Raw genomic sequence first — 14751 nt, forward strand, 5'->3', positions numbered from 1 at the left:
AGACTACCCCCAATTTATCATGCACATAACTTAATTGCTTGCATGTTGTCTCCTATCAGACTGTGAGTTTGAAAACAGGAACTGACATATCGGAGGGTGAGGATTGACCTATGTCTCTCCACCTTTGCACAGTGCCTGGCTGTGTAGTAGACATTAAGTGCTATTTAATTGACTGAACTTTTCTTGTGAGGGTTATTAATATAGCTGGACATCTAAGCTTGGGAAGAGGTGAAGGACCCATATATTCTTACTTTGACTTTGTGGCATTTTGCTACAAGCAAAACTAAAATCTTTGTTTTGTGGGGAACTTGACCAGAGAATCTGTTGTTCTAGATTAAGGAAGGAAGGCTTATCAAAAATTCTTTCACCTTTTGTTTTTCATTTTCTAAATGTATCTGCATGCTTAAGAAATTGTATTCAGAGCTTTCATGGAGAAAGAAATGTCAGGATTTGGTATATGCATGGTAGATTAGGGTCTGGAGTCAAGAATGACACTAAAGTTGCAAAGTTGAATGACAAGAAGGATAGTAGTGTCCTTGACAATAATAGGAGAATTTGAAAGAAATATGGGCCTGTAGGGAAAGATGAATCTGTTTTGGCCTTGTTGAATTCAGTTTGGATTGCCCATAAAGTTATTGGTGATGCTAAGACTCAGGAGAGAGACTAGGACAAGATATATAAATATGGGAATCATATGTTTGAAATCTGGAACCATTAGTAGCCGATGAGATCACCAAATGAGAAAGTAGAGAGAAAAAGAGAACAGAGACCTGAAGTATTCCTCCCATAAATGGACATGATGTGGAAGAAGAGCTAATAAAGAATACTGAAAAGTAGTGATCTAATGAGGTAGACTTTTTTGTGTCACAAATACCCAGAAAGTATATCCAAAGAGAGAAAATAGTCAACAGTAGAAGACAAGAGTGGACTGAGAAAAGGCCATTAGATCTGGCAATTGGTAACTTTAGAGAGAGTAGTTTCAATTGAATAAGGTGGAAAGCCAGATTGTGGAGGAGTTAGAAGATAAGAAGAAAGAGTAGAAGCACAAGTACAGAAGAGGAGGAAAGATATGAGGAAATGAGGTACAGTAGAATTTACTGAAGCTTTGGGTTTTTTAAAGACTGGAGGAGACATAGGCATGTTTGTAGGTAACAGGAAGGGAAATAAATGGGGAGAGTTTATGAATTAGAGCAAAAACTGAGAAATAGTTGGGGCAATTTCCTCTTCTCCAGATGGCTACCACCTTTCAGAACTAGAGTAAAGGAAGAGATAGTGAGCAATGTCCAAAGAATGTAAAAAAGGATAGAGAAGGGAGATCTCAGTGAAAGGCCTCAATTTTTTCAATGAGACAAAGTTCTTAGTTTTTTTTTCTTTTTAAAAAATTTTTATTGTCATGCAAAACATAGTTCCATATTGATCATTGTTGTAAGAGCACACTCATACATAACCAAAACCCCAAAATAAAACTGTAAATACACTGACTTGAAGGACAACTCCAAGTGTACTTCTCTGGAGGTGGATAGCATTCCCTGTCATAATTCTTTCAGGATTGTCCCAGATCATTGCATTGCTCAGAGTAGCCACGTTTTCAGATAGTCATCATATACAATATTGCTGTTATTGTGTATAATGCTCTCCCAGTTCTACTTATTTCACTCTGCATCAGTTCCTGCAGATCTTTCCAGCTTTTTCTGAAATCATCTTGCTTATCATTTCTTATAGCACAATAGCATTCCATCACCAACATGTACCACAATATGGTCAGCCAATCCCCAATCAATGGATATCCCCTCAATTTCCAATTCTTTACCCCTACAAAAATAGCTGCTAGAAATATTTTTGTACAAATAAAAAAAGACTAGAGAACAATCTTTTTTATTATCTCTTTGGAATACAGACCCAGTAGTGGTTTTACTGGATCAAAGGGTATGCACAGTTTTATAGCCCTTTGGGCATAGTTCCAAATTGCCCTCCGGAATAATTGAATCATTCACAACTCCACCAACAGTACATTAGTGTCCCAATTTTGCCACATTCCCTCCAACATTTACTACTTTCCTTTACTGTCATATTGACCAATCTGATAGGTAAAGGTTCTTAGTATCAAAAGTAATGGCTGGAGAAATTTAAATATGGGGGGCAGAAAGAGACATGGTTTGGAACAGCTGTTGCATGGAGTAGGATAGAGAATTGATTGAAAAGAAATAGAAACATTTCCTTGATACAATGAGTCATAAATTGCTAACAATAGCATAAATTTGTAGTGAACTCAGTCAGCACAGTTTTTAGATTTCCTTTAGCTCAATTCAACAGTACCTGAGTAGGAGTGAAGGAAGCTGTTCCTGGAAGTAATATGGGGTTGGATTTTGTCAAGACACAATTAGTGATGAATCAAAGGAATGAAGGATTTAAAAGAAAAGGACATTATTGAGTTGACCTGGTTTACTAAGAAGTTGAAATTGGAAAGGGAGGAAAATAGGGTCAGAAAAAGGATAATAGCCTTGAAGAGTGCTAAGAGGTAGAGGTATTAGAGGTCCTAGTAAGGGAAAACAGTGGATTTAAGAAGAACGAGATATATGGAAATTTGAGTATCAAAGGGAAGAGGTCATATAGAAGGGTTAAATACTGCTTTTCTTGTCAAAACTGTTTGGATTATCAAACTCAGTAATTCTATATCACATGGGAAGGAACTCACCAATGGAGTATCCCTGGAATCTCTTTGACCCTGTGCCCTCAAATATTTTTATTGGTCCCTGAGGAAGACAGAATTAGCACACTTATCAAATTATCAGATGATATAAAACTAGGAGAGAGACATAACTATTATTCTAGAAGAATCACAGTCAAAAGTACCTTGACAGACTAGAACACTGGAATTGTATCTAGTAGGATGAAATTAGTGGTTGTCAATGTATTCTTACATTTAAATATTTTTTAAAAATCAGTTTCACAACTATAAGGGACTTTTGGTGAAGCAGCAGTTTTCTGAAAAAAAAAATCCAGGTGTTTTAAGTGGACTACAAGTTCAGTACAAGCCAGCAGTGTGATGTAAGAGCCAAATAAGTTTGTTGTCTTCAGCTACATTAAGAGTAGCATGAGGGGGTCAGATGGGTAGCTCAGTAGATTGAGAGCCAGGCCTAGAGATAGGAGGTCCTAGGTTCAAATCTGACCTCAGACACTTCCCCACCGTGTGACCCTGGGCAAGTCAGTTGACCCCCGCCTAGCCCTTACCATTCTTCTGCCTTAGAACCAATACCCAGTATTGGTTCTAAGACAGAAGGTAAGGGTTTAAAAAAAAGAGAGAGAGAGAGAGAGAGAGAGAGAGAGAGAGAGAGAGTAGTATGGCTTCCCAGAATAGAGAGACAATAGACAACCTTACTCTACCTTAGTCAGACCTCATCTGGACTTTTGTGTTTGTTTTGGGGCACTGTAAGAAGGATATTGATAATCTGGAGAGCATCCAGAGGAGGGCAACCATTATGGTAAAGAGTCTTGTGTTCATGTCATTTATATTTGTTGAAGGAATTGGGTATTTAAAGTTGGTGATGTGCAGAAGGAATTAGACTTTCTTTTTTTGCCCCAAGAGCAATAGGTAGAAGTTACAAAGAGGCAAATTTAGATTTGCTTTTAGGAAAAAATAATTAGAACGATTCAAAAGTGGAATACTGTCTCAAGAGATTGTGGGCTCTTCCTCCTTTGAGAGCTTCAGTCATAAACTAAATTCAGTCATAGACTAGATCATTTGTCCTATATAGAATCTGGGGGGTTTCTGTCATGTCTGGGATTAATTAGATGACTACTAAGGTTCATTCCAACCTCAGATCCTGTGATCTTTATGTACAGTTCATCTAATCCAGCTGCCTTTCCCATCTTTGTTTTCATTAGTGCCATTTCTACCAACTCTGTAAGCACACAGGGGCAATGATATTAGATACCAAGTGTGATAGCCGTAATGTCTTTATTGGTGACAAAAGTTTATTATAAAAAGCTTTGCAGATTTTTTCCATTTTTCTTCTATTGCCTTCCTTCCATTTTTATCCATAAATTTGGGATGACTTTGTTTAGCTGAGCCTTTTGTCATTCTTTTTTTTAATTGATTTTACCCTTTGTTACTATTTCTTTCTCTTTTATGAAGAGATACTGCTCATTATCTTCCATTGTCCTCTCCAAGATTTGACAAATAAATTCATATTTTTAGAACTGTTTCCCTTGGCTACTAATTTTTTTTCTGTTAAGAACTTGCTGACTATGGTGCTTTTTAGGGGTTTTTGCTCTCATTATGTTTATTGATTTATATCAATTAAACTTCTGGGTAGAATGATAGCCTTAAACATAAATCACTATAAATAAGAAAAAAATGGAATGATGTATTTATCCCAATTATGGAAGGAAGATGAAAAACAATATGGTTTCATGGTTAGAGAACTAACATAGTTAGAGAACTCAGTTCTAGCCCTATATCTGACTATGCTCTGTGATGTGATGTGAACCTGGGCAAATCACAGAACCTCTCACTTGCCCCATGTTACTTACTAAGTTTGAAAGATGCTTAAGCTGCAGAACAAGTATCATTTGTATTGGTATAGGAAGTTTTCTTCTTAGGAGATCTCTGTAGCAAAGAAAGTATATTTCTAATACCATCCGAGAAAATAATTTTTTCTTTAAGCAAATAGAAGAAATTATTAGGGAAAGCAAATAAAAATTTTTATGCTGTTATTTGTACCCTGTCAACAACATCTAAGCACCTGGGGAGTTTTCCCCTTTAACTGAGCCTGAACATTATTATTATTACTGTTATGTAATGTTGTTTGACATGTCATTATTTTGTGATGTGTGCATATTTATTTTTATTGCCCTTGATGATAATCTCTAATTGTTTTCAAAGACACAATTGTATCCTATTCTGCTTTATTCGTTTTTTTTTTTTAGGAAAAGGATTGGTCATCATGTCAGTAGTCACAGTTCAACTTGGTCAGTGTGGCAATCAAATTGGTTATGAAGTATTTGATACCATGTGTAGAGACTTACATAATACCCAGGGATTCTGCTCTAAGAGGGAAAATGAAATCTATCAAGCATCTTGCAAAGAACATTTCTTTAATGAGGATAAAAGTGAAGGTATGTAATTAAGCCAGGGATAACATTGAAAACAACTCATTCTATTTCTTTATTTTCTTTTTTCTAGATGTTGACCCAAATACCAACTATGGAAAATAAAAGTATCTCCCATTTCAGTAGGAAGCACCCTAGAAAATGTCCAAAAATCCCTGTTTTTGTATACAATGAATACACAATAAATGTTGCAAATAAAATTTAATTTTACAATTAGGAAGTTCTTTTTTAAAGTGAATATTAAATCTATTTTTTGTTATGAATGTTGCACTATTATTGAAAGTTATGTAACAGAGTTATGGGTTTATACTGATACTGTCTTGAAAGAGATGTAGAAAGATAGGGGATGATTATTTACTTCTTAGATACATATCCTGAAAATGTAACAGTAATTGAGTTACTGTTTCCTAACTGAGGACCAGAATGGGTTATGTAAATTCTCACACTTGTGTTTGTTTGGGAATAACACCTGAACTTTTAAACTAGTTGTATTAGACTACTTGTATGCAATTGTTTATAAGCCTGGAAGCCTACTGATTACTTACTTTCTTAAATAGATTTTAGTGTCACTTTCTATAATCAAGGAAACAATATACCAATAAATTAGTTAAGTATTTATAAGCACCAACTATATGCCTGGCATTGTTAGACACAAAGAATTGAATAGTCCAACCTATTTTCAAAGAGGTTATGACACAGAAGAACAAGTATCAAGATATGAGTTGTTTAAAATAGTGAACATTAAACATCAACAACAGGAATGCTAAACAATATAAATGATGTTTGGAATTTTACTGTTTTCCTGGATTTCATTCTAGAGTGACAGATACCCTTTTTTCTTTTTTGGTCAAGTAAATTTATACTCTGAATTAGCATGTAAGGGCTCTCCCAGCTCTCAATTCATGACCCTTTTTGGGAAGAACTTTTTTACATTTTTGTTTTCTTCTCTACTCTAGTTCCAGTTGCCCGAGCATTGCTTATTGACATGGAGCCCAAAGTAATCAGTCAAACACTATTAAAAGCTGCCCATTCTGGCAGATGGAAGTATGGTCAACATTCGCATTTCTGTCAAAGACAAGGTTCTGGAAATAATTGGGCATATGGGTAAGAGTGATTTACTCAAATTTCCCATGAGTTACTGGTATATAATTTCAGAATTCAAAGAAAATTGTCATTGTGTATCCAATCAATCACCAAACATTAAATACCTTAAATTAGTGTTTGATTTCAGATAGTAGAAACTGACAATACTACCTTTGTGTCTGCATCTAAGTTAAGGACTTCTGGTCATAGGAAAGGTTGGTAGTTTCCCCACTACAGGCTTCTAGAGACAGGATAGAGAATAGAGGACAGTTTGTGTATAGACTCTGAGTAAGAGACAGGGTTAGGGAGATATAATAGGGACTTTCAGGTCTGGAGGAAGCATGGTTGGAAGCAGTGGGTTTGGTGCTTCTGCTTGTACAAAGCCATTCCCAGGTCATTCTAGAACTGAATAAGGAGCATACAGTTTATCCAAGGCTAAATGCTCTTGGACAGACATAAATACTTCTGAGTCTCAGTTTTCATACTAATAAAATGAAGATTTTACTTCATAAATTTGCCATAGTATTCAAATGAGATCTTGTATATGAAAAATAGTTTAATGTACAAAATGGCATATAATGTAAAGTACTTCTTGTTCTGTTCCTGAGCCCTATGGAATATATTACCTTAGGGAAATTTTTTCTAATGATTTTTGCTTCAAATTCAATTGGGAAATAAAACTAAAAGCTCCTTTTTTGTGCATATTTAACTTTCTTTAGAGAATTTTTTAAAAATGGGTCCTTACTGATTCTCAAATATCTGGTTTTAATCCTTAATTTTAGACGGGGAAAAATTATCCTAAAATCCAGAGATTATGGTTTAACCAAGGACATAAGGCTGGCAAGAGACATTGCTTTGGCCCCACCCCCACCCCCTGTCCTTTTTTTAAAAACCATTACCTTCCATACCATTGCAGGACCAGTAAGGGCTAGACAATGAGGATTAAGTGACTTGCCCAGGGTCACATAGAACTAGGAAGTACCTGAGGGCATATTTGAACCCAAGATCTTCCTTCTCTAGACCTGGCTCCCAAACCCCTGAGCCACCTAGCTTCCTCCTATTGCTCTGACTCTTGACCATATTGCTTCTCCACCGTACACTGCTCTTACAGAATTTGGGATTGTACAATAGTCTGAAGTACAATTTATATTTCAGTAGAAAAGATTTGAACTAGGGATTTTCTCTTCACAAAAGATAAGGTAAAATAGGAATTCCAGGGTTAAAAACAAGTTTGGGAGAGTGACAGTGTTGGTGAAGTTAAAGGCTAGGAATGCTATTGAACTAAACCATCAGGCTGGGCGAAACCTCTGCAATTAGGAGGGGATAAGCATTTAATAAAAATAATCATAGCATTTACAGGTCACTTTAAGTTTTGTATAACTGTACCTACTAATACAGTATTCTTTTTACTAGAATGCCAAGTAATAATGAATTACAAAATACCTTTGCTAGCAGGTTTATCTGACTTTTAAATACTCTCTAATAAAGAGGCCAGTCATTGCCAATCTGGATAACATATTATGCTTTGGAAAGTTCTGTCTTGTACTATTCCTGGATACAGTTTTGTGTGTAATCTCCCAGTTCAGGTAAAATTTATTTAGATTTGTCTTTCCCCTTTTCTTTATGTAGCTATAGTGTTCATGGGCCCAAGCATGAAGAATCTATCATGAATCTAATTCAGAGGGAAGTAGAGGAATATGACTCTCTAAGTGGATTTTCTATTATAATGAGTATGGCAGGAGGCACAGGATCTGGCTTGGGAGCCTTCCTCACACAGAACTTAAGAGATGCTTATCCAAATTCTTTTATAATGAATCAGGTTATATGGCCCTATGGAACTGGTGAGGTAAGAGTATAATGCAAAATTCCCTCATTCAAAATTTCTTATAAGAATAGTTTTAAAAATCTGGGTCTGTTTATTTTCAATCTTTCTTTAGAAAGTAACTCCTCTCTTCTGGGATGACTATAAAGCGTGATATGTACATGAGCTAGTCTCAACCTTTCTGAGCCTGTTCCAAATTTTAGTCAATGAAGCCTTCACTAAGATTGTGAAATATCTGTAATTCTATCTTATGCCAGAGAATCATCTTAAAACTAGATGGAACTAGAAGGAGCCTTAGAAATTGAGTCCAACTCAAAAAATTACTCTAAGGAGATATCTAACAACTCCCTTGCAGAATTTATATGAAGTCCAATTTTGGAGTCCTTAGGCTAAACAGGTGTGTTACAAAGGTCACTCGGTTCTTTCCCCTGCATCTGGAAAGAATTATACGTAAACTATTTCAAATAAATGGTTGTCTTTTTAAAGTTTTATAAGAACAGAGATTCTCTAGCTTTCCTCGAGAACCCATTCCTGTCTTAGTAAACATCATTAAGACATTTACTCAAAAGTCCTTTTAATCAGACATATTATCTCTCTAAAATTCACAACTCATATTTCCTTCTCTGGTGATAAAATATAGATCAGTTTCCATATGTTAATACTTCATGCAAACTCTTAATGAATTATCTATTCTTAGCTTATCCAAGTAGAATAATTCAAGTTCTTTGAGCTTTCTCTCAGAGTTCTCCTTCAACCTTTGAACAAAAATGTTTGTTTCTTTTCATTGGGGAAGGGATTCCATATGTCAATTCCTTGCAGATTATACCAGAAGCAGCATTAAATCTCTGTATTGAGACAAATCAATGAAAGAAGTGATATAGGAAGAAAGTTTACAAGGAGATGAGCAAATAATTTTTCACCCATTTTTCTCATAGGTTATTGTCCAGAACTACAACTCAGTTTTGACTCTTTCCCATCTGTATCGATCTTCAGATGCACTTCTTGTTCATGAAAATGATGTGGTCCATAAGATATGTGCTAAATTGATGAATATCAAACAAATCTCCTTCAGAGATGTAAATCAAGTCATTGCTCATCAATTGGGAAGTGTATTCCAACCTACCTACTCTTCAGAAGATTCATTTCAGTACCGAAGAAACCCGTTAGGTAATTTGACCATCTTAAATTCTTGCTTTTCAATAAAAACTTTGTCTTACATATTTCTTCACATATATTCTTTCTTCTAAGCCATAAAATTAGTATAAATACAAGTTTCAATTTCATTTTAAAATTTGAATTCCATTGAGCCTCTATTGTACTGTAACTAAACTTTTCTAAATCCTCTGGTTTTCCCTGACACTATTGCTCCTTCAGAACTTTTGCTGTGCCTTCAATTAATGGAGTTACAAAGGAATCAGCAAAAACCTTTTCTCCCTATTGTTACTTTGTGCTTATCGTTATAAAGCGGTCTATTGGAAAGTTGTCCAAGCCTTATGTTTATAACATTTTCTCCATCGTCCTCATTATTGTTTTCAGCCTCAGGAAAATTCTCCCATCTTTCTAGGACTGTGATGGCGAACCTATGGCATGGGTACCAAAAAGGACACAGAGCCCTCTTTGTGGGCATGCCTGCAGTCGCCTACCAGAGTTTGTTACTAGAAAGCCAAAGGGACTTGGGACAGAGCTTTTCTCCTCCTCCTCTCCATGCGCCTGAGGACATTCCTCACTTCACTTGCCCCTTTTCCCAGCAGCCAATGGAAGCACTTCTTCCCCTGTCTATGATAAGGCACTGGAGGCAAGGGAGGCTGAGGAGGGCATAGCTCACTTGAAGGTGTGGTCCAGACAGCAGCCTGTTGAGTCTGTGGCAAAGGTGATTGATTCCCTTGTTGGGGGTGGAGAGGAACCAAGTTTGAGGTGTATATAGAAAGGTGTGTATATAGAAAGGAAAGAGGTGTGTATATAGAAAGGAAAGAGTGACACAAAAAGAGATCAGAGAGATATAAGGGAAAAACAAGGATAAACGATGAAACAAGCCTTAAAGTAAAACATTTATTCTTTACAAGGAGAGAGTTAAGTATTTTATGTCAAGAAGGAAGGATTAATGGTGGGGAGAAATTCTGAGCTTTGAGGAGAGGTAAGGGAGCCTCAGTTTTATGTAAAGTAGGAATATAGATCATTTGCTGACTTTAAGGAGTAGGTACAGTAGGTTTGAGAAGAGTCTGAATTTTGAAAAAGCTGCTGTGGAAAATGGAAAAGGGAGTTAGTGAAGAGGTGGAACAATTCCTGAGAATCAGTGATGGCTCACCTGAGGTTTAAGTAGCACATATTTGTAGCAAACCAAATCAGTACAGTGAGCATTATCCAGAATTGAGTACTGGCAGAGAAGGAGGTCAAATGGGCAAGCAATTTTTGGGTGCTAGTGAGACTAATGTTATAGTGGCTGATGGACTGGAAGAATAGGAAGGGGATAACTAAGAAATCCCATGGGCTGAAGTGTGAAAATGAGGTTTAATAAAAGGAACTGGAGAAAGGCAGCTAGAGTGGTTCAGTGGATTGAGAGCCAGGCCTAGAGATGGGACATCTTGGGTTCAAATATGGCCTCAGACACTTCCTAGCTGTGTGATAACCAAGCCCTCCATTGCCTAGCCTTTAATGCTCCTCTGCCTTAGAATCAATATATGGTATTGATTTTAAGATGGAAGGTAAGAGTTTAAAAAAAAAAAAGAGGAATTGGAGAGGTAAAAGACGAGGTTGCCATCAGAGAAATGAAACACAAAATTTCATATTAGGGAGATAGAACAATTCCCATTACTGAGCTTCAAGAAAAGAGGTGACAATAAGGAGTAGATTGCAACACAAATGAATATGTAGGTCCTCTGATCTGAAAATGTTCAAAGTTTTGTGATTCTGGGTGTTACAAGGAGCATCAGTGGCATAAAGTCAGAGAACATGTTGGGAAGAAACTGTGAGCTCCGGTCCAAAAATGCTCTAGAATAGTGATGGCGAACATTTTAGAGATGGAATGCTGGGCCCCACCCACCCCCTACATCTAGTGCTGTGCCTGCTCCCCACCCCAAGACTGAGTGACATATCCCTCCCTCACCCCCCTACCTTGCCCCTTGGCCACCCCCTTACCCCAGACAGGTGAGGAGAAAGTACTCCTATTGGGCTGCTGGGCAGAGGGATGGGTGATGAGAGGTGTGCATGGAAATGGAAAAGAGAGAGGCCTGAGCACTCTGCTCCCCTCCAGCTACCATATATTGATTCTAAGGCAGAGGAGCATTAAAGGCTAGGCAATGGAGGGCTTGGTTATCACACAGCTAGGAAGTGTCTGAGGCCATATTTGAACCCAAGACGTCCCATCTCTAGGCCTGGCTCTCAATCCACTGAACCACTCTAGCTGCCTTTCTCCAGTTCCTTTTATTAAACCTCATTTTCACACTTCAGCCCATGGGATTTCTTAGTTATCCCCTTCCTATTCTTCCAGTCCATCAGCCACTATAACATTAGTCTCACTAGCACCCAAAAATTGCTTGCCCATTTGACCTCCTTCTCTGCCAGTACTCAATTCTGGATAATGCTCACTGTACTGATTTGGTTTGCTACAAATATGTGCTACTTAAACCTCAGGTGAGCCATCACTGATTCTCAGGAATTGTTCCACCTCTTCACTAACTCCCTTTTCCATTTTCCACAGCAGCTTTTTCAAAATTCAGACTCTTCTCAAACCTACTGTACCTACTCCTTAAAGTCAGCAAATGATCTATATTCCTACTTTACATAAAACTGAGGCTCCCTTACCTCTCCTCAAAGCTCAGAATTTCTCCCCACCATTAATCCTTCCTTCTTGACATAAAATACTTAACTCTCTCCTTGTAAAGAATAAATGTTTTACTTTAAGGCTTGTTTCATCGTTTATCCTTGTTTTTCCCTTATATCTCTCTGATCTCTTTTTGTGTCACTCTTTCCTTTCTATATACACACCTCTTTCCTTTCTATATACACACCTTTCTATATACACACTCTCTTTAAAAGAAAAAAAGAAAAGGAATACAAACTACCTTCCCTTTTACATTTTAAGTACTAACCAGTAAAATTTCTTGGGGAAAAGCAATTTATATCCTCATTTGCTAATTTGGCTTAGACCTCTCCTCATTCTACTAGAAGCATTCTCTAGAAGATTACAATCTTAATTACCATCTTAATCAACACATTCAGTGCTCTTTTTTTTTCTATCTTATTAAAAACCATTTTGGGAGTTTTTTTGTTTGGTTTTTTTTTTATTTTGTTTTGACACATTAGTTTCTTTCTTCCCATAAAAAACAATTAAGCACAACCACCTAATAAAGTGATTGTAACTAGCAGTACACATCACTTCACATTTTTGTAATTTACCATTTTTTACCATAATGAAATGATTTATGCTTTAATAACATTAATCATCTAATAGCCAATATAGTCTGTTATATTTTACTTCTATGACTTTTTCTCAGTCTTTATCTCTTTTGACCTCTCTGCAACATACTAAATACTGAGTATCCCCTACATCTTGAAAACCTTCTTTCCTTGATTTTCTTAATACCACATTCATTTTTGTTCTTTTTCTTTTATTTTTTTGCCCACTAAATGTGGACATTTCCCAAGGTTCTATCCTCAACCATCTTCTCTTCCTGTACTTTCCCCAGATTTTCTCATAAACTCTTAAGGTTTCAGATATATTTATTCAGATAACTCCCAATTTATACATCTAGCCAAGTCCCAACCTGAGCTCTTGTTATCCATTTTCAATTCTGTTAAACATCTTAATCTCTTTATATTGCTCTAGGCCACAAATTTGAACTAAAACTAAGCTCATCTTAATTCCCCAAACCTTATCTTCCTCTGGACTATCACTGATTCTGTTAATGACATATCTATTCTCTTAGCTACATGGATTTGGAAATTCAGTATCCTTTTGACTCCCCTATTTTGTCTCTTTCTCCATCTCTGAGTCTGATCTGTAGTTGCTGTCAAATTCAGCTTTCTCTTTGTTTTTTAATTCTATCTATTCCACTTTGGCTGCTAGCACCATAGTTCAGGCCCTCGTTACTTTTCACCAACACTACTTCAGTGACCTACAAAGTGGTCTTATTTCTAGTCTCTTTTCCTTCCAAGCCTTTCTGCATAATACTATCAGGTTAATCAGAATGATTACATTATTCTCCTGACCAAATTCATCAATATATGCTTGTCAGAGTGAACTCTTCCTTTATTAATCCTCTCTATGTGCAAGGCACTGTGGGGCATACAGAAGTGAACAATAAGTGGCCCTTCCCTTTATGAATTTAGCACTTTCTGTTTTGTACTATACTGATTTACAAGGGCTATGATGAAGATGTAAGACAAGTGTAATACGAGCATAGATGAGAGAAAAAGCAATTACTTTTGGTTTGAAGGTCCAAATGTGACTTTATAGAGGAATTAAGTTAGGAGTACAGGAATTAGTGGAGTACAAAATTTTGACAGGCAGAAATGAAAAGGGCAAAAAAAAAGATATGCCAAGCAGAGGAGTTACAGTGTGAACAAAGGCATGGAGATAGGAAAGTACATTGTATGTTTAGAAAATGGAAGAGTCCCCTTACCTAAAGCACTTGGTATAGAATGGGTAATAAGGAGAAATAAACCCCGAAAGTTAGAATGAAGCCAGATTGTAGAAGACCTTGACTATCAAACAAGAGAGTTTAGAATTTATATCCAATGGAAAAGCATCAATTTATTTTGAGTGGGCAATGACATAATTAGAGCTGTTCTTTCAGTCCCCCATCAACTGCAGGATAAAATCCAATCTTTTTAGCTGAGCATTCAGGCTTGAGATCTTTGATTCTATGATTCCTACCCCCTTTCTCAGAGCATACAAAAGCTTACACATATATTCACATTCCATTAAGAAGTTATTTCTAGTCCAGCCTTCATCACTGTCACATTTTCATACTTAGTTATTTTTCTTAAGTAAATGAAAATCCTTTGTTCTAAAAATGTTTCTAAGATACTGTTTTAGAGAATTTAGCATGATACAACAGCTAATTGGCATTTGTGCTTCTTTTGAGAATTTACTTATCTCAGTGCATAGAACATGTGCCTGGCACATAGTGGGTACTTAATAAATGATTATTGATTTGATTTTAATTTTTTCTTTAAATTCTTAATAATTCATCTTCTAAATTCTTATTTGGTCTAGAGGCCAGTTACAGTAGGTGGGAGACAGGTCATTAATTTTGGATGCTCTTATAGAAAACAAAACACATATTTTGGCCCCACGCTGATCAGATGTTCAGAATATACACACTCATACTGCACATATGTGTATAAAATATACATTTATGTTATCACTGTACATACATACGTAGGTGTGGATATGTAATTTAATAGCAATAATCTGGGGTAATTTATTTAAGATTTTCCTTCCTCTTGCTAGGAGATTTGATGACAGCCTTGGTTCCACACCCTGAATTCAAGATGCTAGGTCTACGTAACATTCCTCAAATGCCTGAAAACTCATTGGCTTACACCACCTTTGCCTGGGCTGGATTGCTTAAGCATTTAAGACAGATGCTCATTTCTAATGCTAAAATGGAAGAAGGTAAAAAGTGTATTTTTTAAAAATATTTCCACAATCTGATATATATTTAATGTCTAATATAAAAAGATTTGGACCAGCTGAGATAGGACCCCTTTCAGCTGAACTTACTGGGTTT

The 14751-nt window shown here is 36.4% G+C and overlaps 1 protein-coding gene across 6 annotated transcripts in view; it reads left to right on the plus strand.

Moving 5' to 3' along the window:
* TUBD1 (tubulin delta 1) overlaps positions 1-14751 on the plus strand; it is a 32680-nt gene that overhangs the window by 1279 nt on the left and 16650 nt on the right. For 2 of the 6 annotated variants that reach the window (XM_007481773.3, XM_001362478.4), the window contains exons 2-6: positions 4930-5118; positions 6069-6216; positions 7825-8041; positions 8953-9184; positions 14472-14636. In XM_007481773.3, the coding sequence (XP_007481835.1) occupies positions 4947-5118; positions 6069-6216; positions 7825-8041; positions 8953-9184; positions 14472-14636 (934 nt within the window). In that variant the 5' untranslated portion in view covers positions 4930-4946. Of the gene's footprint in view, positions 1-4929; positions 5119-6068; positions 6217-7824; positions 8042-8952; positions 9185-14471; positions 14637-14751 lie in introns of those variants that run through there. The other 4 variants (XM_003340187.4, XM_007481774.2, XM_007481775.2 and 1 more) reach the window with 4 other exon arrangements.

Source organism: Monodelphis domestica, chromosome 2 (assembly GCF_027887165.1).
Source record: "Monodelphis domestica isolate mMonDom1 chromosome 2, mMonDom1.pri, whole genome shotgun sequence".
Lineage (NCBI taxonomy): Eukaryota > Metazoa > Chordata > Mammalia > Didelphimorphia > Didelphidae > Monodelphis > Monodelphis domestica.